The sequence below is a fragment of the Dasypus novemcinctus genome, chromosome 7, assembly GCF_030445035.2.
Source record: "Dasypus novemcinctus isolate mDasNov1 chromosome 7, mDasNov1.1.hap2, whole genome shotgun sequence".
Taxonomy (NCBI): Eukaryota; Metazoa; Chordata; class Mammalia; order Cingulata; family Dasypodidae; genus Dasypus; species Dasypus novemcinctus.
Window position 1 is genome coordinate 22,379,858 of NC_080679.1, and position 27,284 is coordinate 22,407,141.

Here is a 27,284-nt window from a genome sequence, read left to right on the forward strand (position 1 = left end):
AGAAGATGAGCTGAGGCAAAGATCTAATTGCCTTCCTTCCCTTGTGACCTCCTATGGAAAGAAAAAACTTTGAGACATTCCTAATGACTTTCTTGTGTGGAAGGTTAGGAACCAAGTAGAGAGGACAACTGTTAAGACAAGGCTCTCACCCAAGGAGTAATGCTATCCCTTGTCAGCATGAAGGGCAGGGAAGCTAGGAGATATTTAGCACTGTTAGATTGAGAAAGTTGGAGACCTTCCAGCTTGGTCCACAAGAAATTCATTGCTAAGTTTCATTATTTTCTGCCAATTGTTTATATCTCTATAATAAAGGAGTCGTTTTAAACCTTGGAACCAAGGTTTGTTTTCGTAAGTTTGTACATAAATGACTGATACAACCAAATGGTTCTGTTTTTTAATAATGGCCAGCTCTGCATTGGCCCTATTCACAGTTAAAACACTTCAACTGCTATGATAAAAGGTTATAGACTACTTGGATAGCTCAGAACAGGTGTCCCTGAGCTACAGTCTTTATGTAAACCAACCCACAGCAGCCAGCACTGAGAGAAAGCAATTAGTGGTGGCAGAATATACAACTGCCAGTGGGGGAAAGCATGGGCTTTATTTCAGCATCCAAACTTACATACCCCAACTGTTTACTCTGCCTTATAACCTGTCTTTCAGCCAGAGAGAGATTAACAACAAAGGCTTATCAGAAGGGTTCTCCAGCTAAGACACTGAAGTATTATTGACAGTCCAAAAGTTGTACATGATTAATGAAGCCTTATGAAATGGAACTCGAGACCTGAGGTGCTTCTTCCTCAGAAGAGATGTCTTGTCCTGGTTGCCTTGACATTTTAGTAGGGTGACAGTAGCGCTTAAAGGAATTGATCATTTAAGGTTTAATGTTTTCTGCCCACTCTCTGGGGGAATGTTTCTTTCCAGACCCAGAATTAATTTCAAGGCTGAGGCATTGAATTTCAAAATGGTGATTAAATATCAGTTAAGTTTTAAAAGTCTGTAAATCGCTCTGAAAACACTCTTATCACATGAGCTCAGCTCTCGCAGCTTCTTATGAACGAGGCCCTTGCCCCTGTGTCTTGGTTACAGACCTGATTATTTTCCCAACATTTTAACGTTCATTTGCCTTTCTGTTGGTCAGCTCGTGCAGCATGCGCAATTGCTATGGCAGTGACGATATCACCAGATACCACCAGCTATTTCTTGAGCATTGACTGTATGTCAGGCACCGTTCTTAGGGCTGGGGATACTCTCATAGGTTAGATAGAAAAGATCCCAGTCCTCATGGAGTTTGTGTTTTAATAGAAATATAAATAATAAACAGGATAGTAATTTAAGGTTCTCACAAGAAGGAAATAAAAAGGATGATGTGATAGGAATATAGAGTGGTCAGAAATGAGGAGGTGAGGTTTCAGCTGAGATCCAGCTATTCAAAAAGCCAGGACAGGGAAGAAGATGTGGCTCAAGTGTTAGAGTGTCTGCCTACCATGTGGGAGGAACTGGGTTCGATCTCTGGGGCCTCCTAGTGAAAAAGAAGAAAAGAAAGCATGCCCACACGCATGCCTGTGTAGTGAGCCAGGGCGCCGCACAAGTGAATCATGCAGCAAGATGATGATGCATCATGAGAGAGGCAAGGAGAGAGTCAAAGTGAAGTGCACCAGAAACCAGCAACTGAAGTGATGCAATTGACAGGGAACTTCTCTCCCCACCAGAGGTCTCCAGGATCGAATCCCAGTAAATCCTAGAGGAGGGAAAATGAGAAGAGAACACAACACAGACAGGAAAAACAGGAGGGCAGGGGGAGGGGAAGGGGGGAAAATAAATAAAGAAATAAATCTAAAAAAAAAAAAAAAAGCCAGGACAGGGAATTTCAAGCAGAGCTAATAAATTCAATGTCTTTGAGTTGCATGCGTAAGGTTTTGCTAACAATGTCAGTTTTAAACTTAATTTTTCTCCCTTCGTCCTGGGGTCTGTTAGCATGTTGAAATCCAGTTGTTATAAGAAGTAGAAATCACAAGTTTATATGGCACATTGCACCATGTGTTCATGTGGATTTAAACCCTTTGGCATACCCCACTTTAAAATGCAGTTATCGTGGCGAGTTTCCCTCTTTTGCTAAAGTTCCAGTCGTTTCCTCTAAGAATGAACAAGTGCAGTTTATGAGGCTTGTGGAGGTGGAGCAGAAGGTGCAAGTGTGCACCTGCCATGGCCTGGCCTTCCTGTGGAATGGTTCCTACCAAACTCCTAGTTCACATCAGAGATAATTATGACTCTAGAGTGTTGGCTGATGGTTTTTGAATGACCTTATCGAGGCTCATGCAGATTTCGCACAGGCATGGAAACATGAGAGTGCCCTAAAGGAGCTACTTTAAATCTTGGACATAAGCCAGGAAGTGTGTTTTCTATACTACTCAGAGATTAAACTTTAGTTCAGTATACGGGAGGGGAAAATTAACATTTGCAGAATAACTGGAATTTCCTTTTATGCTTACAAAATGTTATACTACTTATGTTTCATATCCACTTATTTCTCTAGATAGTGGTTCAAAGCTGGATGCTTGTCTTTTCCCCAAGTAGAGCACATGATTGATTAAGGAAGATTCCTTTTGTGATATAACACGCTATGATATAATACAATATGATTCAGTGTATGATATTCCTTTGCATCTGCTATAATCTGGCTGCAGTTTCTTTGCAACTTAATACTGTCAGACTCCTGTCAACTGAATGCAAGGTGACATCCCATGAGAGAATAGTAATTACCCATTGTAGCACCTTTCACCTGTACCTGCTGTGCAATGCAGAAAGTATTTCACACCAGTAAAGCACATGAATGTTCATTAAGTTTATCCACAATAGCAAGAAATGCAGTGCTCATTTCTTTCTGAACACTGAGGAACTCAAGAAATAGGCCGTATTATCTCACATACTTCATTCCTTTCTTAGTGGATGCGGTTAGGTGAAACTTGCACTTTTGAAGCCAGTGTTGTTACCTGGGCTGTATTATGTGCAAATTGGAGGTTCTTGAACCGAGCTAGGTAGGTGGGCTCAGGATGTCCCTGAAGTCCCTAGAATTATGTGCAAAATTATGAGGATGGCTGTGAGCATCTTTCTGGGAAGAGGATGCATTGTTCCCGTCAAATTCTATAAAGCAGGGCTTGGTAAACAACAGCCTGCAGGCCAGATTCAGCCTCAAATAAAGTTTTATTGGTACACAGAGAAGCTATGTGTTAGGAATTGTCTCTGGCAGCTCTCAGGGTACAATGGCAGAGCCAGTAGCTGCAGAGACCACAGGGCTCATAAAGTCTAAAATCTTTACTATCTGGCCCTTTATAGACGCCTGCTCAAAAGGTTTCATAAGCTAAGGATTTGGCTGTGGTTGGGGGAGTATAACTAATACCTGTGTCACTAAATTATATTGAAAATGTGAAGGACATCTGAATAAGGAAACATTAAAATAGCTTAACATGTTAACTATGGAGATAAGGAGAGAAATCTTAGTCTTGTGTATGAATTTCCCAGGGATTTTTAAATAAAACCAATAATATAAAGGGAGGACATTTATATTCCCTTTATACACTTCAATATTTGAAATAAAATCATTATAAAATGTGTTAATTTTACCAATAAAAATAAAGTTAAAATTAAAAGAAAAAAATGTAGTTCTATAAAGGTTTATAAGGAAAATGCCAGCCTGCCTTTAAAAGTGTTACAATTAATTTTCTTCAGAAATAACATTTTCTCTACATTCATGCCTGAATAAATAATTTCCCCAAATCAAGGTGGAGAAAGAAGTCATAATAACCCATCCCACAATATTAAAATTTTAAGACCTTTTTTTTTTTTAGTGAAATTGTGAGCTTATAAAATAATCATGCATAACATGCAGAATTCCCAAAACAGTACCCTACCACCAACACCTTGCTTTGTTGTGGAACATTTGTTACAGATTGTGAAAGAACATCATCAAAACATCATCGCTAACTATGGTCCTTAGCTTACATTTGGTATAGTTTTTCCATAAACCATTCTATAATTAGCATCATGTATTAGTATCATACATTTGTTATAGTTCAGGAAAGAATAGTGTCATATTTGGACTGTTAACCACATGGTTAACCCACATGGTTCGGTGTATTTTATAGTCCCATGCTTTGTATACTCCATACAAAGTGTACAGATAGAATCCCACAATTTAAATTGCCAGCCATACTGGCTGGTTACAGAGCGATAAAAACAAGGCAGAGAAGGTGCTTGCCCTTATATCCTTCCAATGCCCCACATAATCCATGTTCAGTTTTCTTCCTTTCCTTCTAGATTCCCTACCCCTTCTTTCAAATATCCAGGAAAGGATCAACATGTACTGGAATATTTTTTGTTTCCTCCAGTCTCAGAAGAGAGGAACCAGCTACACGGAGGCACTCCTATGCAGGGCTTAATGATAATGAATCATATGTGGAAAGGTGACTAGTACAGTTTTTAACTTTGACACCTGCATTCACAGACTTAAAATAACACTCTAAGTAGGTGGGCATAAGATGTATGGAAGGACTTTGGTAGTTTTCCATCCATTCATTTGCTCATTCATTAACTCATCGAACAGTTATTTAGCTTCCTCTGAAGTAGGAACCATAGTAGACACTGGGGGAAGAGGAAGACAACTGTTCTCTTGAGGAGAACATAAACTGGTGGTAGAAACAGGCATGCAATTTGTCTTGAGAGACAAGACATTGTTACAATTTCCAGACAAACTGGAAAACAGAAATAAGGAACTGACATCTGGAGCAATTCCACAAGCAGGATTACTGCCAATCCTACATGCAAGCTAGAAGCAGATAGTTTTGAGAAGTGTACAAGCAATCTCAATGCTCTGCAAGCTGAAGTCCAGGGATGTTCAGTAGATAGGATGCTATTACTGAAACTAGAAAAATTAAGACAATTGGTAAGGTCATCCCTCTGTTGTAAATCTCATATTTGTAATTGGAAATTTATCTACAAATTGACAAAGTCCCTCCCACCTCCCACCCCCCCATGCTTTGTATTTGCTGAAAGAGACCTCCTGTGACTCAGCATGCCTCTTTCCTCTGTAGCCATTCCTACAGGTGCCTGTTTTAAGGCGCTGCTGTTAAGCATGCCTGTCCAGTCCTGAAAGACGTTTGGTTTGGTGTTAAAGCCACTACTCTTTTCTCATTGCCTTGAAAAGAGTACTCTTTCTTTCCTAAGGAACAGATAGTCCCTTCCTATAAATGGGATCTATCATTTCCACCCCTCCCCCCCCACCTTGCGGCTTTTTTGCTTGCTGTCTGCTCTCTGTGTCCATTCGCTATATGCTCTTCTGTATATTTTGCTTGTCTCCCTTTTTGTTGCATCAGCTTGCTGAGTCAGCTTTCCACAGCACTTGTGGGCTCCATGGTGCTTGCGGGCTCCGCGGTGCTTGTGGGCGAGCCTGCCTTCACAAGGAGGCCCCGGGACACAAACCCAGGGCTTCCCATATGGTAGATGGGAGCCCAACTGATTGAGCCACAGCTGCTTCCCGGGATCTATCATTTTTTAATTGGCAAGAGTTAAAAAGAAAAGAAGAAGAAGAAAAACCACAACCCCACAAATGCAAGGCAACCACCGTTTTGACTTTAATTTGTGGAGCATGGATCTTTACCCAGGCCAACATAGATGTAACCATATTGGATGAACCTTTCTATATCTCATCTCCCCCTACCCCCAACAATTAGTTATAATCCAATTTCTCGGCTGCTACTATGTCCACATATAACCATCACTCTCTGTTGCTGCAAAACATAAAGTATATGTAGTGCTATTGACCAAACCATTCCTGCAGGCAAAGTTGAATGTGCCACGTTCTCTGTCTTCCCTCCAGGACCTACCCCAGGGCGTTCTTTACGAATTACTGCCTGAGGAAGAAGGTTGTTACAGGGTAGCCCTTGTTTTCACTGCCAGCCCTCCATTTTGAAAACCTGCAGCATCTTTGTATTTCCCCCACCCCCCAGCCCCCACGGGGCAGTGTTATATCTCCAAGCCCTGTGACCATTTAGTTTTCTGCTCCATTTCTTCTCTGTTTAGACACTGCCATGTCCCGTCCTACATACTAATTACTGACTTTTTGCTTCTGCGGTGCTTGATTCATTGTGTCACATTTTCCCATGTGAAAGTGGACCAAGAACCTTGGCAAAGAGGTTAATGGATTTCAGAGTCACTCTTCTTTAACCCTGGAAGGCACAACAAAATAAGAACAAGTGGCTGACCCATTTTATAAGACAAGCCATGGTCCTCTTTAGCTGCAGACTAGTAACAGTCCTCAATAGTGGCAAGAATCTGCATAATTTGAGCAGGGTTAAAGATACACTCTCCCTTTTCCTATCTTGACCTTTCAAACAATGGCCTCAGCAAGCTTTGGCTGAAACTTCTGATTTTGTTGTTCATTTCTTTGGTGGGGATTCCATGGTAGAAGGAAAAAGACCCAGGAGTGGGAGTCAGATTTTTGGAGGATTTTAGTCAGGCTCTGACACTAATGAGATTTCATAAACTTTCAGGATTATCAGATCCACTTTCAGGATCTCAGTTTCCTCATCTTTAAAAATGAGGATGTTTGCTCAGATCTGAAATATCCCATCCAGCTCTTAGAAGCTCTGATTTTTAAAGAACTCCATTAATTTATTCAGAAACCATTTATTTGTTCTTATTCTATTCCAGTCACTGCACTAAGGGCCCTAGATATAAATTTGAAATCAAAACAAGGTGGAAATTTATTTTTTCTTTCTAATGGCTCTTGTGGGGTAATCTTACCATTAACACGTTTCGTAACACCTTATTCCTTTCAGGGTCACAGGATGGGGAGCTTATCTTAATAAGATAGGTTGTCAATAATTAGTCCCTGGGGAGGGTTTGAGAGAGACTCTTCTTACCTTGTTAAGGTGAAGTCTTCAATTCAGCTGATTACCACCCCACCCCCCATCTTTGGCCATTCATAATGAGCTAGGGAATAAATAAATGATTCCTTATTTGTAGGTTTCCTCTTTCAATTTTCTCTCAGAGGATACTTTGGAATGCTCAAGTCCATGGTGGTTGGACTAGGGAAAACTTCTTCCAAGTTCTTGTGGGTCTCCAGTTAACTTTTCCTGAGGAACTGAACAAATTTCACTCAAAGCAAACATTCCAAATACACGATCTGCAGTCACAGAGATAGAAACTTCAAATTTTCTTTAAAACTTATTTTGGCTCTTCTCCTAGAAGACAGAAATGTGGTAGAAAGAGTAAGTTTTTCAACTGTCTCATCAAGTAAATACCTTTCATTAGAGTGTGGCAGGTGTTCTTTTAAACCTTTGTAACTTGCTCAGACCAAGAAAATGTCCTCTCTCTCCTCCTCCTGTTTCTCTTCCAGTTTTGTGTCACAACTTCTTGGCATATAAAGGATAATCTCCACCAGGAAGCAAGAGCGTTCATCATGGTTCCATAGTCTTAATCATTTCTTAAAGCCATCCACTTTGCTGTGAGTGATTAGTGACTTTTGAAAACAACAACTGCCACCATTCATAGTTCAGCAGCTCTTTGATATCGGTGAAAATGAACATGCTCATGAAGGGCCACTGGCAACCCTGGTAAACTGATGCGTGAGAAGAGGGGCCTGGGAGCTTTGAAAAGACCTTGCATAGCTTGAGATCTCTCAGCAGCTGTAGCTGCTGCATCTCTGCAACCAGGTTAAACCAGTTCCTACTAATTACCCATATGCAGCTCAACCCTCAACTGCAGAGGCATGCTATACAGTTCTTTAATTTTATCCCATACTGATGACAGGCTGTACTTGGGGATCTTCATTTAACTTCAGAAGTGGTGTATAAGTATTAATTTGCTGGAGTCCCACAGCAGCCCCAGGAGCTAGAATCAATTCATATACCCGTATTTCAGATGATAAGATTGAGACTAGATAAGTTGTGCTATTTCCTGGGACTTCAAAGGGAAAGCCTGGGCTCAGAGTCCATTTGATGTAGAATTGCTTCACATCTCAGAGCAGTAGTTGACATTTGTTTGCACAGGAATGAGGATGGCACTCCCGTGCACAGCCTTCATCATATTGTTCTTTGTAGGGCCTTTCTGTTTTGTTTTGCTTTTTGCTTTCTTTGCCACATGGGCCCTCCTTTCTTCCTCTAGCTGCAGAGAACTCGATAAGCTCTGAGAGATTCTGGAAGGATGCGTTCAGTTCTTGGTGTGATAGTAGATTTTCTGTTTCTCCAGGGCCGCCCTCTGCTCCCCTCAACTTGATTTCTAATGTCAATGAGACATCGGTGAACCTGGAATGGAGCAGTCCTCAGAACACAGGTGGCCGCCAGGACATCTCCTACAACGTGGTATGCAAGAAATGTGGAGCAGGTGACCCCAGCAAGTGCCGGCCCTGCGGAAGTGGTGTCCACTATACCCCGCAGCAGAACGGCCTGAAGACCACCAAAGTCTCCATCACCGACCTCCTCGCTCACACCAATTACACGTTTGAAATCTGGGCTGTGAATGGAGTGTCCAAGTATAACCCTAGCCCAGACCAGTCGGTTTCCGTCACTGTGACAACCAACCAAGCAGGTAAGAATTGGGTCCGCTTGATTGTGCGATCTGACTGTATCGAGAGAAAGGGCTTATGGTGGTATCCATGAATGATGGTGAAGTTCTTCAGTTGAAGTAGAATTGCGTGGCTTGTAATTCTTAACCTGTGGGCAGTGTTACACTACAAAAGATACTTAGAAGGATGTTTATTCATTCAGCAAATATTTTTTGGACACCAGCTGTATAACATGCTCTCTGTAATAAATGGTGGGGATACAAGGAAGACTAAGACAGTGCCCGACTGAAAGAAAATCATAGTCTAGTAAACTGGGTCACCCCATGTTTGACTTGTACGAGATTTATATCTGCTGTTTCAATCACAATGCCCATGGTTAGACATCAGGCATTTAGAGGTTATTAGGTATCCAAACTTAATGGTCTAATTAACTCTTTTTAATCAGTATAAATATACATCGTTCATGGGAAGCAGACACTCAATCACTGAGCTACATCTGCTCCCCAAGCAAGTTTAGTTTGATCTTCCTTTTTATTTTAAAATTTCAGAGATAATCTACATGGATCTATACTAGAATTGCCATGCCAAACTGTGAACAATAAATAGCTTACATGAGCAGTTTTATCTTTGTGGTTGACAAAGCTTGCTTTGAAACTCATACTCGTTCTGTAGCCACGGAACTATTCTATAGGTCAAGATAGATTTCCAGGCTCCAGATCCTGACCTCCTCATCCACACTTCTCCACACTTCTGAATGCCAATTTTCCATTCTGCATTTGCACCATGTGCTTTTACATTGCGGGCTCCCTGTTATTTTTGGAGAGTTAAAGGGGAGCAAGAAAAAGGCCTATAGTTTATCCTTCAGTAAGCCTCTCATGGGTAACAAACATCACATGAAAATGATTATAAGTTGCCAACAATCCTATCACCTCTTATGCACTTTCCTACTAAATGAATGTTTCAGTAAGTGCACTCGATAGTTTTCATAAAAGATCTGTGCTAATTGATGCTATTGTGAAAAGTATTCCAAATGTCCCAGTCCATAACCATTATTTTCCACTTCCCCCTGAACTCTCTAGAATAAATAAAATATTAAGACTTGGGAAGATTCGGAATTGGGACTAGAATGATGTATTTTACTGGAATATAGCTTCAGCTCTTTAAATGTGTAGCGTGAGCAGATCATCCAGTTGTGTTTTGTCTTTAATTCTGCACTTGTAGGTTGTGAACCTCATCAGTGGTAATTAGGTTTACTTTAATACAAAGAGTAATACGATTTAGGAGTACCCTGTAATTGCCAACTTTTTATCTGTCATCTTTTGGGAGAATGCAATGGAAATATTCCACACAGATCCTGGGAATGCGTGAACGTGCCTTGTTGCCGCTGGTATCTCTGAGTTAGAAAGAGCCAGGGTGTTCAGAATGGTCTCGGGCACCCTGAGGGACCTGGCGTATGAACTATTAATATTCTTATGTTCAGCCCGATGGATCCTTTTGACTACGCTGAAACACTTTGCTACTTCATGTCCTTAATTGAATTGAAACTAGGAATGGGACCTTTTCAGGCCCCAGCTATACAACGTGAAATCATTCTCTTTGGCAGAGATCAGCCTCTGCGAGACGTGCTGAGGGCAGGCTTCGCCCCCCTGGGTTTTCGTGGGAGATTTCTATGACTTTCTGTACTTGAGGATTCAAGCCAAGGGATTATGTCAACGCCAACCAGGCCAAAAGGCCCAAGGAGCACAGAGAAGACAGGAGAAAACTCCTCCAAAAGAAGTAAATGTGCAAAACCATTACGAGAACAGGAGGGAAAAAGTCAAAAGTAATTTTATTAAAAAATGAAGATGTAATTCTTTCAGATCTAGGAGAAAGGTGGACAGGGAATTCTGACACAATGGGGTTTTTTCTGCATGACAAACAGTGTTGCCAGGAGGTTTGCTGAGCAGGACAAAATTCCAGCCCCTTATTTTAATTTTCCTGAAGGGTAATGCTGGGAAGCTGTTCAAAATTAAAAATAAATCTTTCAGTAGGGAGACCTCCTATGTGGCCAGTCAGAAAGCATTCGCTTAACAGAGAATTGTATATGTGCACAGCACTGCCTCATTATCCTACCATAATTTGGAATTCAAGTAATTCAAAATCATCAGGATAGTTTATCTTTGATTAACAAACCCTTTCTCCATAGTAGGGCAAATTAATAACGTAGGCCAAAATTCTGGGTGAATGTCGCAATCATAAGCTCTATCAAAGCTCCCCTAAACATATTTATAGCCACACAATTATAAAATAATTGCAGTCCTATCATTTCATTAGATTAAATTCCTGAAGGACCCTCTGGGCAATGATGTCTCCCTCTAAGGAATACATACAATGAATGAATGTGGGCACTTAGCACCTGCAGGCCACAAAGTTTAGTGGCTCTCCACCTTTGCTCTGTTTTCACAGGATTCCTTCTGGCATAAGTAAAATGTTTGAAAAAGAAAACACAAAATCCAAACCATACTGCTGGATTTCCTGATCCTATCATCACCATTTTGAGTCTGTAAAGCCATTCACCTGAGATAATGACAGTCAGTGCTAGAACCAACCCCCCCCAACCAAATACACAAGTTTCTTCCCTTTACATTTTAAGATCATGGCTAGCATCCATTTCCTTGGCATGGCATTCTCACCTCATTAGTATATGGGCATATAGATGTAGGTTGAGCTGGGCCTTAATCATTTAATTGTAGAATGTAGTGGGAATGGGCTAGAGTTCTCACATGGTTATTTAAACCATTCTAACTCAACTTTTACTGTTGGGGTTTTAATAAATAATTTCCTCCTTCTCCTGAGTTCAAAACAGACTGACACTGAAGATAAGACAAAGGAAAATCAGAATTTATTATCTTTATTGCTGATGACTGGTTGGCAGGTGTGAGCTCTTATTTGCCCAAGGAAAGCCAAAGGCTTGGCTGCCTGCAGCCTTCCTGCAAGGGCAAAGACTGGCTTGCCAAGGTTACTGGAGTAGAGAACGGAGAGCTGCCCCAAAGGAAGCTCTGTGCAGGGAGTCAGGACCAAGAGAGCACAGAGGGACGTGGTTGGGGCTCAACAGACAGAGCATCCGCCTACCATATGGAGGGTCCAGGGTTCAATCCCCAGGGCCTCCTGACCCGTGTGGTGAGCTGACCCACGCACAGTGCTGATGCACACAAGGAGTGCCGTGCCATGCAGAGGTGTCCCCTGCACATAGGGGAGCCCCACGCACAAGGAGTGCACTCCTCAAGGAGAGCCACCCCATGTGAAAAACACGCAGCCTGCCCAGGAGTGGTGCCACACACACAGACAGCTGATGCAGCAAGATGACATAACAAAAAGAGACACAGATTCCCGGTGCCATGACAAGAATACAAGCGGACACAGAAGAGCATACAGTGAATGGACACAGACCGCAGACAAGGGGGCAGGGAGGGGGGAGGGGGAAGGAAGAAAAAAAAATACTGGCTAAAAAAAAAAATGGGGGCACAGAGAGTTGAGTTTAGGACATAGTAACTTCTCCCAAAATCTCTGATGAGATAAGTCACTCCTGCTCCCATCCCTGATGCCAGGAGCAGTGAAAAAGATGGAAAGGGGATGAAAACAAGGAATCTGGCGGTTCCCTACAGTTACTTTCTTACATTACAGGTTTTTAAAGGAATAAAATAAGACTCCCCTTGAAAACTCATTATTTCCTTTTCTCCACCTTCCATTCTCTAGCAACTGTTCTGTCTTTTGTTTAGCAGAAGATAGTCCTGGTGTTTATGGAAAATGGATAAGCAAACTGCTGGGTGATTTGTTTTTTAGTTAAGCTTTCCTTCAGTTTACTTTTACTTAAGTGGACCATCTCAGGCAAATGAATATAGGATGTGTCCATAAGAGAGAAATGTTTTGCAAATGAAGCAAGGTTTTCCTAGCGACACTAAACACTGTCAACAGTTTTGGCTGAAAATGTTCTGATGACACCAGCAGTAGCTCGTAATATCACTGAGCACCCCCTACCCAGGCCCCCCACCCTCCTGGTCTTTCAGTCATGGGCCTGGACCATACTCTAGGTGTGTGTGATTTAAACCATGTACCCTTATGGGTGGTGTTTGCCACTATCCCTGAGATTTACTGGAGGCCAGTGATAATCCATAGTCTATTTTATGTGAGACACTGTTCCAGATACTTTAGAGTTGCATAGATCTGCCCTTCTCCTTCTAGCATAGCTGTAGTGCCCAAATCCAAGGCTCCAAGTATAGAGCCATGAACTAGGAGCATGGGAAAGTGAGGCTTATTTCCTAAGGATGCTCAGAAACTGACTCAGAAGGCGATTCCAAGAATGGGGCGGAAAAATCCAAAAAGGCTTCCACAGAATTATCAGGATGCTTTTGGTTCCAGCCCTCCCCGCCCTGCTTCCTCCCACCTCCAGCCTGCCAAGGTATTTCCTCTGAAGGACAAAACTTAGTTAACTGTAACTCTTGTGTAATGGTTCCTAACTAGGAATGATTTTAGTCCCCCAGGGGACATTTGACAGTGTCTGGAGACATTTTTCTTGTCACAACTGGGAAATGCAACTGGTATATAGTGGGCAGAGGCCAGGGATTTGGCTAAATATCTTCCATCAAAATGCAGAGGACATCCCCCCCGCCACCAAGAGTTAACCAGTCCAAAATGTCCGGAGTGCCCAGGCAGGAACACCCTGCTCCAGTGATAGGCTTGTCTGAAACAGACCTCATGACTTTATAGCAGAACCAACCTAAGGAAACAGGGTTCCTGCTTGTCAAATTGGCATTGTTCTCTAGGATTGAACAATTAAGAAAACCCCAAGAAAAGACCACACCAATCATAAAGTGGTATTGCACCTCGTGATAATGCCACTGCACAGCTAATAGTAGATAGTCAATAGGTGTTTGTTGATGAATACATTTAATTTCAGCAAAAATACATGAGTTAACTCTCTTTTGTGCTAAATTTAATAAAACCCAAATAATGGGAAGAAAAAAAGAAAATAACTAAGTACAAGAGGCACTCTGTCTTTTATTACTCAACTGGTAAGTTCCCATTCTCTTTTCTCTGCCATCTTTTAATTAGACATATTATGTCGTTTGAGTGGGATAATGAAGAACAGTGGGAATTCTCATCCCCACTGAGTGTAATTGCTACCTGTCTTCCAGATAGTATGTGGAAGGCTTCAAGGAGATGGTGGGAGAAATGGAAAAATCTTAGCGCAATTGAGTTAGGTGATGTGCTCGAGACAAGGTGGAGCCAGATTGTGTGGGGCTGGAAGCTTGAAACTTACACAATTTTTATGTCATGTTTAAAAAAAAAAAAAAAAAAAAAGCTAAAATTACAAATAGCAATTAGGAACAGAGCTTTGAAAAGGGCCCAGACAAACTTCTTTAACCTTAGTATATAAAAATCTACCTCTGGCTAGATTAAAATGAATGAAGTTGTGAGATAAGGGAGCTAACTGCATAATTACATTGAAAGTAGACAGCAACAGGAGAAAAGAAGAGAGGTTGGCAAGTCTGGTTTGGCTTCCTATGAAGGGCGTTGAAATGCAAGGTCATCACTGAGTAGTTCCGGTCCAGAGTTAGGTGCGAGGGATTCTCTGGAATAGATCCTAAAGCATGGTTTGAGATCAAAGCAAAAAAAACCTGAAAACACCCTTCTGGTGATTTGATAAGTACAATGGAGTACTAAACCCAAATGAGATGTGACCAGAACCAAAGCTTTTCTGTAAGCTGGAGAAGGACGGGGGATGGGGAGCGATGGAGAGTCTATTGACATTTTTAAGGCACAAATGTCTGGGTTCTTTTAGTGCAAAAAGAGCAGAAGTCTGTAAAGTATGTACCAGGGGCCAAATGTGGCCCACCACCTCTCACTGTGAATGGTTTTTACTTTTTTAAGTGGTTGAAATAATCCATAAAAGAACAGTATTTTGTGACATGTGGGAATTATATAAAAGTTCACATTTTGGAACACATTCAACCTGCTCATTTACATATTGTCTAGTATTGCTTTCATGCCACAGTGGCAGAGTTGAGTGTTTTCAGTAGCGACTTTATGACTTGCAAGGCTGAAAGTACTTACTCTTTCACTCTTTATGGAAAAACTTTGCCAGCCCCTGCTCTGGACTACTAAATCAAGAAAGGGAATCAGGCAGAAAGCAGGATGAGTAAATGTTAAAATGCAGGTGTCTTTGACGGAAGTGGCTCAGACAAATGATGTGTGGTGGATTAACATTCAGACACTTTTTGTTTTTGGCAAGGCACCTTATTTTTCAAAGCTTTTGACTATGCAAACAAAAGTTAACTAAAATAAATTAGGATTTCAAACATGCCTTTGGTTTCTTGTACCACAAATCTTTTCCGAATGACACTTGAGTCTAAGTATAATGTGGAAAAGCATGACTCTGATAAGGCAGTGTTCTGGTTCTCTTTAAAGTATGTATTCTAATACTGTCGTATAGTGTAGTTTTTAGATCCTGGCAGCAATTTTCTTTTTAAAAATCCTATGTTCTCTCTCTTACATTGCTCTCCCATTAAGATTTCTTATTTGTCTTTGATCTCAACTAAATCATATTATTTTTCCTTACCCCCTAAGAATTTTAAAGGAAAAACAAAGGATGGGACAAGTGAAATCTAGAGATGTATTTTTAAATCTTTCAAACAAATTGTAAAACAATTCCATTAGGAGATCTTGTGGAAATGTTGTTTGGCGCAGCCTGTGCTGTTGGAATGTAATCATTCAGACCTCAAAAAGTGGAAGCTGGTTGGAGATGTTCTTGTCTTGCCTGGGTAATTATGGGCCCAAGAATGCACACAATGGACCTCAGAGGAGCCAGGCTGTGGTTTTCTCATTAACAGCTCCAATCCAGTCATGGGCTCCTGGTTGCATTCATAATACCTGTGAAATGTACATTGACAAAACACACAGTTCTCTTTTTTTTTTTTTTTTGAGGGAAGGCAGTCTCTTGAGTCTAACCATAATGAAAATAATTTTATTTCTATGGAATATAATTATTAAATCATAATTTAAAATTAAATAAGCATTCACTATACATTGGCCCAACCTCTTGTGTGTGCCACCGGGGTTCATGAATTTGTATTCAGGATGGGTGCTGCAAGTCCTGGAGAGGAGAAAAAAAATAAAAGCCTTCCAAAAGAACCCACTAAATTATCCAGCTTCAAGGTTGACTGAGCAGCATAGACAAATAGTATGTCTATAGAGCCTTGTGGTAATGATTACATATAAAGTAAAAGTTGGGTTACAATTTTTTTAAAAAACATGTAAATGTTTCACTCTAAGAAAATGAAGGTTTTATTTATATACCCAGGACTGAGAACACTGGGTTTCCTGACTTCTTTCCCTTCACTCCTACATAAATATACATACAGTGTGTAAAGGGGAAATCCATTCACCAGCATTCACCGTGAGCACTTGATAGTCTAATTCTGATTCATTTTTTTTTATTTCTCTATAAACACCACAAGCTTGTACCTCCCCCTAGAGAAGCCACCAAGAGATCTGAAAAATAAGTGCCTGGCTAAGATGAGAAATGAACACCACAGGGCTAGCAAAGATTTTCGGTGGGCTTCTAGATGAGCTAGTTGCCACTCCAAGTGGCTAAATTAATTACTAGCTCCTCAGAGTAGCCAGAAGAGACTAGATCTAGAGTCTAGTCTGCAGTTGAGCATCAATAAAAAGATCCAGAGAAACTTTCTCCAAGCCTCCAGTAACCCCTACTGATGTCTTTAAGCAGTTGTTTTCCTTTAAACACCATAAAAGAAAAAAAAAAAAAGCCATGTTGCTGGACTAACCCTGCAATGAGGGATCTTAAATCTCTAGTGACTAATTAAAATGCCAATCCATGCCACCCAGATATTCAGAGCCTTCCTCTGGATGTCTGCGTCGGTGTACTATTCTCATGAGGTGAGTGCACAACGTTACTGTCTGTGTCTAGGAGGATTCTTTAGAGTTTGAATTTTTTTAAAAAAGATTTATTTAGTTTATTTCTCCCCACCCCCTCGTTGTTTGCATTTGCTGTGTCTGTTTGTTGCATGCTCATCTTCCTTTTAGGAAGCACTGGGAACTGAACCCAGTGCCTCCTGTGTGGGAGGGAGGCGCCTCATCACTTGAGTCACCTCCGCTCCCTGGTTTGTTGTGTCTCTCATTATGTTTTCCATCTTGTGCCTCTTGTTGCATCACCTTGTTGTGTCAACTTGCCATGTCAGCTCGCTGTTGTGCTTGTCTTCTTTAGGAGACACCAGGAACCAAACCTGGGACCTCCCATGTGGTAGGTGGGGGCTCAATCATTCGAGCTACAAATACTTCTCAGGTTTTGAATTTTAATCTGTTAAGATGAGCAAACCTGAGTTCTGTCCATCCATAGTAAAATTCTCTTACTTAATGAGCCCACAGGCGTTCTGCTCCTTTGCTTATGCCAGCACTAAAGAATGGAGAAGGTTCCAGAGCTCCTCATAAACTGCAATAACAGAAGAGAAATGTTGCTGTATCAGTGTGGTCACATACCCAGTGAACCCTGTGGCTTTTAGTGGGAAATGTCTTTTCTGATCTGGTCCCACATGTGAACGTTGGTACCCAGAGTGCTGTGGGAATCTGGCAGTACAGTCAGGAAAATGGCTGCCCACACAGGCTCATATCTGCAGAAGCAACTCATATTAAATTCCTTCTTTTCTGTCTTCAAAAATGGGTAGCCTGACCTAAAGAAACGATATTGTGGCTCTCCCCAGAACCATCTGTTGTTCTTTCTTACCACTGTCTAAATGTAAGCATTCAAATATCTAATGGGTAAAGCTATAGTGACAATGTATTTATGCTATTTTGCTATCACTCTTGGAAGTGGGGCGTGGGGAAGGATTGACCACCCTTTTGGCCTCACATCTTCTGAGTGATAATCTATATACATGCATTTCTAAGGTAGACTGGTCCCCAGTTTCACAAAAGCCTCTTTGAAGGTGTGGCGTAGATAATTTTTTTTTTTTTTTAAGTAAAGTTTTTTGTTTAGGAACCCTTTAGTCCAAGATATGTGTTTTCGAATAAAACTTACATATGTAGCTTCAGCTTTTCCTGGGTGCTAAATTGGGACCAACCACTAACAAACAGATTCCCTGTGGGTAGCAAGCTTGGGTAGGAGCTGTCCATTAGAGGAACACTGAAAATGGCCAAGCTCAAATGGTTCCCTGGAGAATCTGTGTTTGTCTAGGTAACAAACTGCAAGCTGTAAATCTGCCTCCTGAATCAAGCTAATTTACCTTTCTCAGAACTAGGGGCACACATATAAACAAGCCAGGGATTTCAAATATGCAATTAGCAAAAACTTGGTCAAGTATTCCTTCCACTCCCCAAGATATTCTTTTTTTTTTCAAATCTGAAATTTTCCGATGATCTTAAGAGGTGTTCAAAGTACAACCCACTGCACATTATCTCATCCTACAGTTACCTGAACACCTACAGGGTTCCAAGAAGACTGTGATTTAATGAAACTTTCCAGGAAGGTTGACTTTTGGAGATCTGAGAATTCTGTGAGCTAACCTCTCTAAGGTTTTTTTCTCCCGGTTTAAAATAGGGGTGGGGTTGTCATACAGTATATCAGTGGGGTCCTTGTGACCTTGGTTAAAATTGAAAATGGGGAGAACAAACAGCAGAATTCTGTCCTGTGAAAACTCGAGTGTCTTCTTGTATCAGGCACAGTAGACGGAGAATTTCAAAAGCATAAATTGTGTTTACAGCCCTCAACTTACACACCCATGCAGAGAAGCCAGCCAAATCAGGTACGCCATAAAAGACTGGGAATGTATGTACAAGCTCTTCACATCAACGTGTGTTGTTTGGGGAGAATGATGAATGAGAACCTCTTTAAATCTCACGGATAACTCTTCAAGTCTATCCCTGAGCTGCACATATTCTCTGGACAATGGCTTTTTCTTTACCCTCCACTCCTTGCCCTTTTCCTATTTCAGAACACACACGAAATAACCCACATAACACTAGTGAGCTGGAGCCCCTCTCCAATGTCATTCTTAGGGCACATGCTGGGAGACTATTTCTGGGTGAGGTGCTGCTGTTCTAATGAGGTCCTTCCTGTATTTACAGGTTGACTTCTGGGTGGAGCCAGTGACACTGAATTTCACACTTCAGCAAGTTGTGTTAGAGTGTTAGAGTGAGAATCCAGGGAGGTGCTTTGAACCCCCTAGTTAGAAAAAAAAAAAAAAGCAAGTCCTAAAACAGTTATAGATTTCCTGATACATTCTTTGTTATTCTTTATGACTACAAAAGTCATCTTGAATTCTTAAACACTGATCCAGTTGGATACAACTACTGGCCTTAATAACATTTTAAAATTTAATAGCTCACTTGTTTCCGCCTTGGTCTTATAATGCCTGTAGGAGTTTAAGCTATCTGGCACTTGCAGTTTTGTTGCTGGCTGACACCCCAAAATAAAAAATTGAATTCTAAGGTTGCAAATTCCCAGGCTTAAAATCCCTTCTCATAAATTATGCTCCTATTCCTAACCTATATCCTAGCTTTTAAGAGAATTGCCAAAAAGATAGAGTTTCAAATATGAGGGCAACAAGATTTCCTTGCAATCTTTTTTGAGAGTATAACATGCGGTGACCATTTGTGTATGAAACATTTTCCAAATGTGCTGGGTGGTAATGTAACCCAGAGATTCTTCTCTGCACTCACCAGTCAACTCTGCTTCTCTGCATAGCAAGCAAGAAGCTGGACAGAAAGACTTGGCTACAAATAAAACAGGGGATTCCTTGGGTGGTGCTAAAACCCAGCTCCTCAGCATTCTATGGTTAATGAATATTGTCCCCTGAATATTTTCATTGCTTGTACAGTCCAGAACTCTCCCAGACTCCCAAGCAGTGAAACCAAATTAGGATGAGGAGAGACCTTCCCCTGTGACGACAGGTCTTCTTCGCGTTTCTTTTTCTTTTATCCACTTGTAACATTCCACTTTATCATCCGTGGCCCTCACTTCTCAAGTCATTGTTCTGTAAGCCAAGCAACTTTTCCAACTTGAAATGCTCTTTTCAGTAGAACGGAAGATGGAGATTTGCAACCAAGGCTTTACTGAAATGCTTTCCTCCTCTTCCTGTGCCTGGTCCTGCCAATGACAGTCTCTCTTCTATAATTTCATGTGCTAGTTTATTATTTGTCAGATGTTCTTTTTTTTTTTTTTTTAAGATGCAAGAAGAGAAGGAAGGGTGAGTTATTAAACAGTTATTTCAGAGATAAAAAGACAAGGGGTGGTAAAAATGTTAAGGAGCTTATGGCCTCAATCTTATGGTCACTGTAACTTTTATTTCAAGCAGCTCATGTGACCTTTTACAATGACCATTAAGAAAAATAGGTGTCCTGTTACAATTCTATTTGTGATGGAGAATTGGCTGGCTCAGGAGATGATTAATGGGACTCTGAGCCTTTCTGTCTTTAGGTCAACTCCATGAGTCAGTACTACATCAGAAGTGGTCCAAGGCCCCACCAGCTGGCAATTGTAGAGTGACTATGTTAATGGAATTGGTTGCAGTCCAGGTCTTAGTTGACAGGTATTCACATCATAAGTGACACTAATTGACTTCCTAGTCTTTCAACGTGGAAGAGCGTGGCCCTTCTTTGCAACAGTGATGGGGAAGGAGTTATCCTTGATATATGCAGGCTCCACCAAAAGCCAAAGAATTCGGCTCCTTGAGCTGGCACCAATCTGGCACCTTGCAAATATAGTATTTCTCTCTCATGAATTCCATTAGCCTGAGAAATAAAAAATAGGAATCTAATTTCAAAAGACTTCTATTAATTTAGAATGGCTAATGCTTTTTTTTTTTTTTTTTTTACCCTGAGATCAGGAAATCTGGTGAGGTGTTTCTATTATATTTTTGTATTATAGATATTAGATGCCTTCTGTGGAAATTATATTTGTGGAAGAAAAATGAAGATTGAATTCTAGGTGTTGGTGATAATGTCAGTCAGGTTAGCACCTTTTATATTTTGTTTTGGGGTTAGTTACCAGGGCACTTACTGATGATAAATCGGTGGATTATATTTTTGATGGAGAATAATACTTTCATTTTCCTGCCCTTAGGGAATGGAGACATACGTGAAAAAGGTAACTTTGAGGCCTTTTATTAACATACATTTCAAAGCATGGGATTCAAGGGGGCTTCATCCAACACATCCTTGTTTCTTTTGTTGCAAGTCTCTCAACCCAGAATGAGCTACCATTTATTCACTCTCTGGGTCATGACCTATGGGTGATTTGGCCTGAGTTGGAGGAAGGAGATTATTACATTTATTAGTAGTAATATTTTGTCCCCTGAATTTTCCTAGGTTCATCTACTGCCATTTTTTTTTTCAACTCTACAGATGATGTGCATGTTCCTGTAGCAAGTGGCAAAGCCACGCTCCTGAATTTCGTTATCACACTTAAAAAATCAAGATGACAACAGGCACAGTGGATCTATGTATTAGAGCAGACAGGATCTTTTAGCAGAGTGATCAATGTCTTACCTGCCTCTGAAAAGCTTTTCAGGGGTAGGAAATTGCCAAGCATCTGATATTATAAAGTAATGAACAGGCTTTTTATTGGTCAGTGTTTGGAGCAGGCTTTTAAGCATTTCTGCCTGTAACTGTAGAAAGTAAAGGCGAGAGCAAAGATTTACTGGGAGCATCTATCATCTTGGCTTTTAGAGTCTTTGTGATTAATACATCTTTAATTGCGGACTGATCTAGAAGCTTTGGATGTCAGCAAGCTAAATGTTACAGCATTGTCTCATTGGTTCCTAACACAGCAGGACGATTAGCAGCTGTCTGTGTAACAAAGAGAACCTGAAGCCCACGGCACAGCTTTTATTTGCCAGATTTGGAATGCCTGAAGCTCTCCAGTGGAGCTGACAGCTAAAGGAACAGAAGCCTTGATTCACGGCAGCTAATCCCTTCCCTTTTTCTTTACTGGATTTCTGCTCAAAAGAAGGAACACTTCCCTTACACCATTTTCCATATCCCATATTAATTGGGGGGGAGGCATTGTAGGTCATTGAGGGCTTCACTTTTGCCAGGATCTTCCATCCTTTCCCACCAAGACGCACATAAAATAATTCCAACGAAGAGTTTGTACTAGATATTTTTTTCCGACGTACTTTGGCCCATTTAGAGAGAAAAAATGTTGTCGCCAGCTTTACCCCATTTTGTTATCTTAAAACAGTTGTCTTGCTCAGGCGAATTCTTATAAATTGCCTTCCAGTGGAAAGACTGTTTTCTTATTTGCCTCTAACTGGCATTCTTACTTTACAGTACAGGAAATACACACACTGAATCCTGCCATGTTTCTGTTGGCAAATGTTGGACTATCCTTGTCAGAACCTGCCAACAAATTTCTTAGTAAGTGAGTAGAAAGTAAAACAAGCAGCTCTCAGACGAAACAGAGGGCATGCTCCAAATGCAGCAGAGACACTTGGATGCCCTTAAATAATTCCAAGTTAATTTTGGTAGATGTGAACCTTGGTTAAGAGTTGAACTGTCACCTACTTGTATTTCTACAATGAATTATGTAACTATACATGTAGTAGTGCAAATTCAAGGTAGTATTATCATTTTAAAAACTAAAAGAGGCATTTAAGTAATTTTTTTTCCCTGCAGAAAGCAGGGATTGCTGTCTGACTCAGGTGAAGCATAATGATTTAAGAGTTATAAATGCAAATTAGCAAAAACTTAGTTCTTTCATGACATCTTTGGATCTTACCCACAAAGTTAACTAAAGATTGTGGATGCGTCTTTCCTATAATAACTTTAACACTCATCATTAATATTCGTGGTTAATGGTTTGTATTTATTTTTTTAACCTTTCTATTGTGAAATATGTATACATACAGAAAAGTGGGTAAGGCCCAAATGTATAGTCATTGAATAACTGCAAAGCAAACAGCTGTGTTACCATCATCCAGGTCAAGGTCAAGAAATTGAACATGGTCATTCTGTCCAAAAGCTTGCCTTGTGCTCCCTAACCCAAATACCTTCGTTTTGCAATTCAGGTTTTCTGTTTTAGATTATTCTCTTCTCAGGTTGTTCTAATATGAAATGATTCACCTTCAAAACCCTTTCGGGTTTGTCTGTGGGTAGGGATCATGCCTAACTTACCTCTGGGTTTCTGGCAACCAATGCGCCCATAGTCCTGTACCCAGCACGTGGTACACCTCAGAAGATGCACTCTGTTGCTTCAGCAACTTAACCTCTGCGTCTCGAATTCCTGCCAGTAAAAGGAGGGGCAGAGAAGAGATGCTTTCTCTGGAGGGATGATTGAGAGTATGGGCTTGGAGACCAGACTTTTGAATTTACTACTTACAAGCTGTAAGTTGGGGCAAGTCATTCAAACTCTCTATACCTTAATTTCCTCATCCATAAATTAAGGATAATAATAGTACCTGCTTCATAGGGTTTTTTGTGAAGATCATGAGTTAATACATACAAAAGGTTTAGAACAATGCTTGGCATGTAGTAATTACTCAATAAATGCTAGTTGGGTATGTGTGTTATTTCTAGACATGTGGTATAGAGGAAAGAGCACATATTTTTGAGTCAGGCAGACTTGGGTTTTTAGTCTCATTTTATAGCGCCAGTCAATTTATTTAATTTCTCTTGGCCTAAGTTTCCAAATCTGAAATATAAAGGTGGTAATTATACCTACTTCAGAGAGGTGTGAGGATTAAAGCAGGTTAAGTGTGTGAAAGTGCCTTGCAGAGGAGGCCACAGGCATCACTATGCTTGTTTACCTGTTCTTCTCCATTTAGTTCTGATTTAAATGGCTCCAGTCTTCAACTGCTTAAGCTGTTAACTGTGCAAGGAAAACTAACTCTTTTCTAAAAAGAAAACTCAACAATCGTTTTGAGAACCCCACTGTCTTTTCCCATTTAACATTAAAATAAGCTGAGCCCAGTGCTTTGTGAGTCTGCAGAATCCATTCACTGTTAGAAGAGCTGCAACTTTTGATTGTATCCCTGAAAAGTTGCTTGGCCTCTGTTGCTGACATTGCTGATGTCAGGGTGGCACTCCACAGTTTCTCACAAATGAGTGATTATCTGTTCATCGTGCATGCCCAGGAGCTGGAGTTTCCAAGAGCGAATCTGAAGGCCATTCAGGCAGATTCAAATCTCAGCTAATATTTTGTAGGTCACAATACTACCACCTTTTTTTTTTTTTTTTTCCAACTAACTGACCCTGCTTTACCTGACTGGGTACTTGCTGTAATCTAAATGTCAGTTTGTGGGTTAACACAACAGAAAATTATTTCTTGCCAAGTCACATCCAGTTGGTGGAGAAGAGGGGAGGGTTGGTATGGGGCTTCCAAAATGGCCCTGGGCATCACCATCCCGCTGGCAAACTGGGGAGAAAGAAGATGGAGAACTGTGTATAGGTCACGTCTACAAGAGCGCCATTGCCCAAAACTCAGTCATACGCACCACCCTGGATGCAAAGGGTCTAGAAAATGTAGTCTTTCGATGTGCAGTTCCATCCCGGAAACAACTTTTTATGGAAAAAGGAGCACAAATCTTTGGCCAATTAGCTTCGGAGGCCAATCCCAACACCTGCTAATACCTTACGTAAAGGCATAAAGTAAAGGCTAAGAATTGCATCACATGCTATCGTTTAAAATTTCGTTGCTACTACTCTGCAAAAAATTTGTCTAAGATAACTTGTACCCATCTCTCTGGAAAAAGGAAAATGACCTGCTCTCCATCTATCTGGGAAAAAAAGTCTTATAAAATTTTGTTCCCATATTAAACCAAAAATAAAATAAGGCTCTGAGTTTAAAGTGTTTACGAAGTCTTACTCTTGAATTATTTAAAGAATTGTTAGTGTCCAAAAGCACATACTTAAAATGAGCTTATTGGAGACATGGGTCTATTGTATTCTTCAGTGTTATTGTGCACTGCTTTACTTTATAGTGTTTATTTAAAATAACTGTACTGACCTTGGAAATCACTTTGAGAAAAAAAAATGTGTCCCTCATACATTTTAAGTAAAAGCTTAATTAATATTAATACTTCCATATTTAAATATAAATGAGCTTCATTTAATTCAGAGTCTTCTCAAGGTTTGGGTTGAGAATTTGGTGCTGTGTTTCATGTTGGAGAGGGAAAAAAAATCCATTTCGATTTTGAAATGAATCAAGATTTTTCTATACCTTTTGTTTGTTTTTAAACCAATTTCACTTCTTGACTGTGGGAAAAAGATGCTTGTGTGGATTAATGGTGTAGCAGCTAAAAGCTGCGGACTGTGTGGCTGACTTACTGCATCTGCAGTGATGTGTCCAGGGAGCGCAGCCTTTTAATGATCTTAACCCCCCCCAAAAAAGCAGAGCACTAACTCTACTGGTTGAATGTGTTATCAAGAAGCCCATGTGTACATGAAAGGACTTTGTAAACTGTGGAGTACTATTAAATATTGCAATGGTAATAGCAACAAAACACATAGAAATTGCTCAGTGGTGTTCGGTGCCGTAGGTATTGCTAAGCTCATGATGGGAAATCCTTCCCTCCTTTTGGTGGAAAGTGTAAGAAAGCAATTAATATTAGCACCAGAGTTCTTAGCGTCTCTGCGATGTAAAACCCTTAATCACAAGGATATCATTAGTGCTCTCAAGCATTTAATTTTGATGCTTGACAGCATTTTAAAATGCACAAACCTTTGATAAAGAGCAAATCAGAGCTACGGTGTTGAAATGAGAAAGAAAGGGAACAAAAACCAACTTAAGCTCCAAGTAATTAAATTTAAATATGCTATTTGCATTAAGCAGGGGTATACGTATAAACTGTGGGTTTATTTTCCCTATCCGTGAAAGACCCCTTAAGTCAACATGATCCGTTTAAATTCAGATCCTGGGGAGAGAAAAGGTAACCCTGCTGTGGCTAAGAAGTCATCTTTCCCCCAAACACAGCCTTGCGTGCTATTGACATCCACTGTTCAGCTTTCCTGACTTTCATAAAGGGCTGTTTTCACTTTCCTATTGCCCACAGGCCGGGACCTTTCATTGCATCTGTTTATTTTCTAGCTCACTCTACCCTCTTACCCCTCACCCCCCTAATTTGAGCCAGTAAAGAAATGCAATCAGTCTGTTTCAGTTGTTTCCCCTTCTTTCCCCCAAGTGCCCCCCCAAACATTTTTAATTTAATGCTTTTGATGCTGGACTCCAGAAAACAGTTTTATAGCCCATGATGGTGAAGGTTTGCACTGACTCCTTCCTCATTTTCTTTATCTTTTTTTTTCTTTTCTCCAATCCATTCGGGTGTCAAAAGTACCAAACTGCTGCAGTAAAATGACTTGTAGGTGTTTAATGGCAAGTCATTGAGGAAGTGAATAAAAGAAAATAGCAGCATCTGCATCGGTGGGGAGCAAGGAGAACTGCTGAGCTTTGAACCAAAGAAAGTTCCATTTACCCTTTTCTTAAAGGGAGCCACCTCTTGTTTGACATCAAAGCATCTCTTGTAATTCTTCATTGTGAAACATACCACTGTTAGAGAGCCATGATAGATGATAGAGCCCCCTAATCTAAGCTGTTTCTGTTTATCAAACACGCACCCAGAGATAAACTCCACTTTTGTGTGCCTTATGGATGCATTGCTATCTATTTTCAAACCAAATGTAACCACAGGAACATTGCAAATGAGGATTCTACTCATAAAGCAGTCTCAATTTCTCAGGGAGATGTGGAATTCTGAATACAGGATTATTTGGGAGTGAAACTTTTCTTAGGTTTCTATTAGAACACACAGATATTCAACTTCCAAGCTTTGGTGAATTATTCCTTTTAACCTCTTCTGGGTTTTGCTCCCTCTTGAAAAACGAGATTTTACTACAATTTCCTTATTCCAAAGGATATGTGGAAAGATAGTCTATACCACATACTTAGTCTTGCTGTCTCTGCCTTGACTGCAGAGGGTTCTTTACTCTGTTACGCTCATATTTCACCCACAGTATCTTTTAGGAGGAAGTTCAGGGGAATAGGCAGTAACTAAAGGTTTCTCTTGACAGTGATGACTTTGTTTACACTGGTGTGTCTTTGGAGAATAACTTGGATCTTATAGAGCAAAGGGGGTGCCTGGGATCCTCTCTGGATTTAGACTTATGACTGGGTGGGTGGGGGAATCTCAGCCCCACTGCACTTCTGTCTTTAGGATGTCAGGAGCACTATTTGCATCATTCTACACATGCAGAGGAGAAATGATGAGCAAAATTGTCAACACCTTCATCAACCTAAAGAGCAGTCCCTCAAAATGGTGTTGAGACAGGTGTGGCAAAACTGAGTTTTAATGTTAACTTATGTTTGAATGACATTTTCCAACCTGTGCATTCAAAACTGTTCAGAGGCATTATGTATACTTTAGAAACAGAGACTCCATTTAAAATTAGAATCATCATTTACTCTCACCCCTGATTGTCAGTTAGTTAACTTGAATAGCAAAATCAAATCCACAAAAGGTCACCTAAAACAGGTACAGATAGAAAGTTGTTTTAGGGATGCCTTACATCAGGTACTTTATATTTGGAAAGCATTTCACTGTCTACAAAGATTTTTTTTTAGACGTATTTCAACACTTGGTTCACATTTATTCATTTGACATGTCCTTATTGAGCACGCACTATAAGCCAGGTGGGGTCCTGAATATGGGGACATAGAGATGGACAAGGTCAAATC

General features: G+C 40.5%; 1 protein-coding gene across 3 annotated transcripts in view; it reads left to right on the forward strand.

The window, feature by feature from the left end:
• The window catches only part of EPHA4 (EPH receptor A4), a 148,608-nt gene that overhangs the window by 78,306 nt on the left and 43,018 nt on the right, over window positions 1–27,284 (forward strand). For all 3 annotated transcript variants that reach the window (XM_071216105.1, XM_058300045.2, XM_071216104.1), the window contains one exon: window positions 8,248–8,586. In XM_071216105.1, the coding sequence (XP_071072206.1) occupies window positions 8,248–8,586 (339 nt within the window). The remainder of the gene's footprint in view (window positions 1–8,247; window positions 8,587–27,284) is intronic.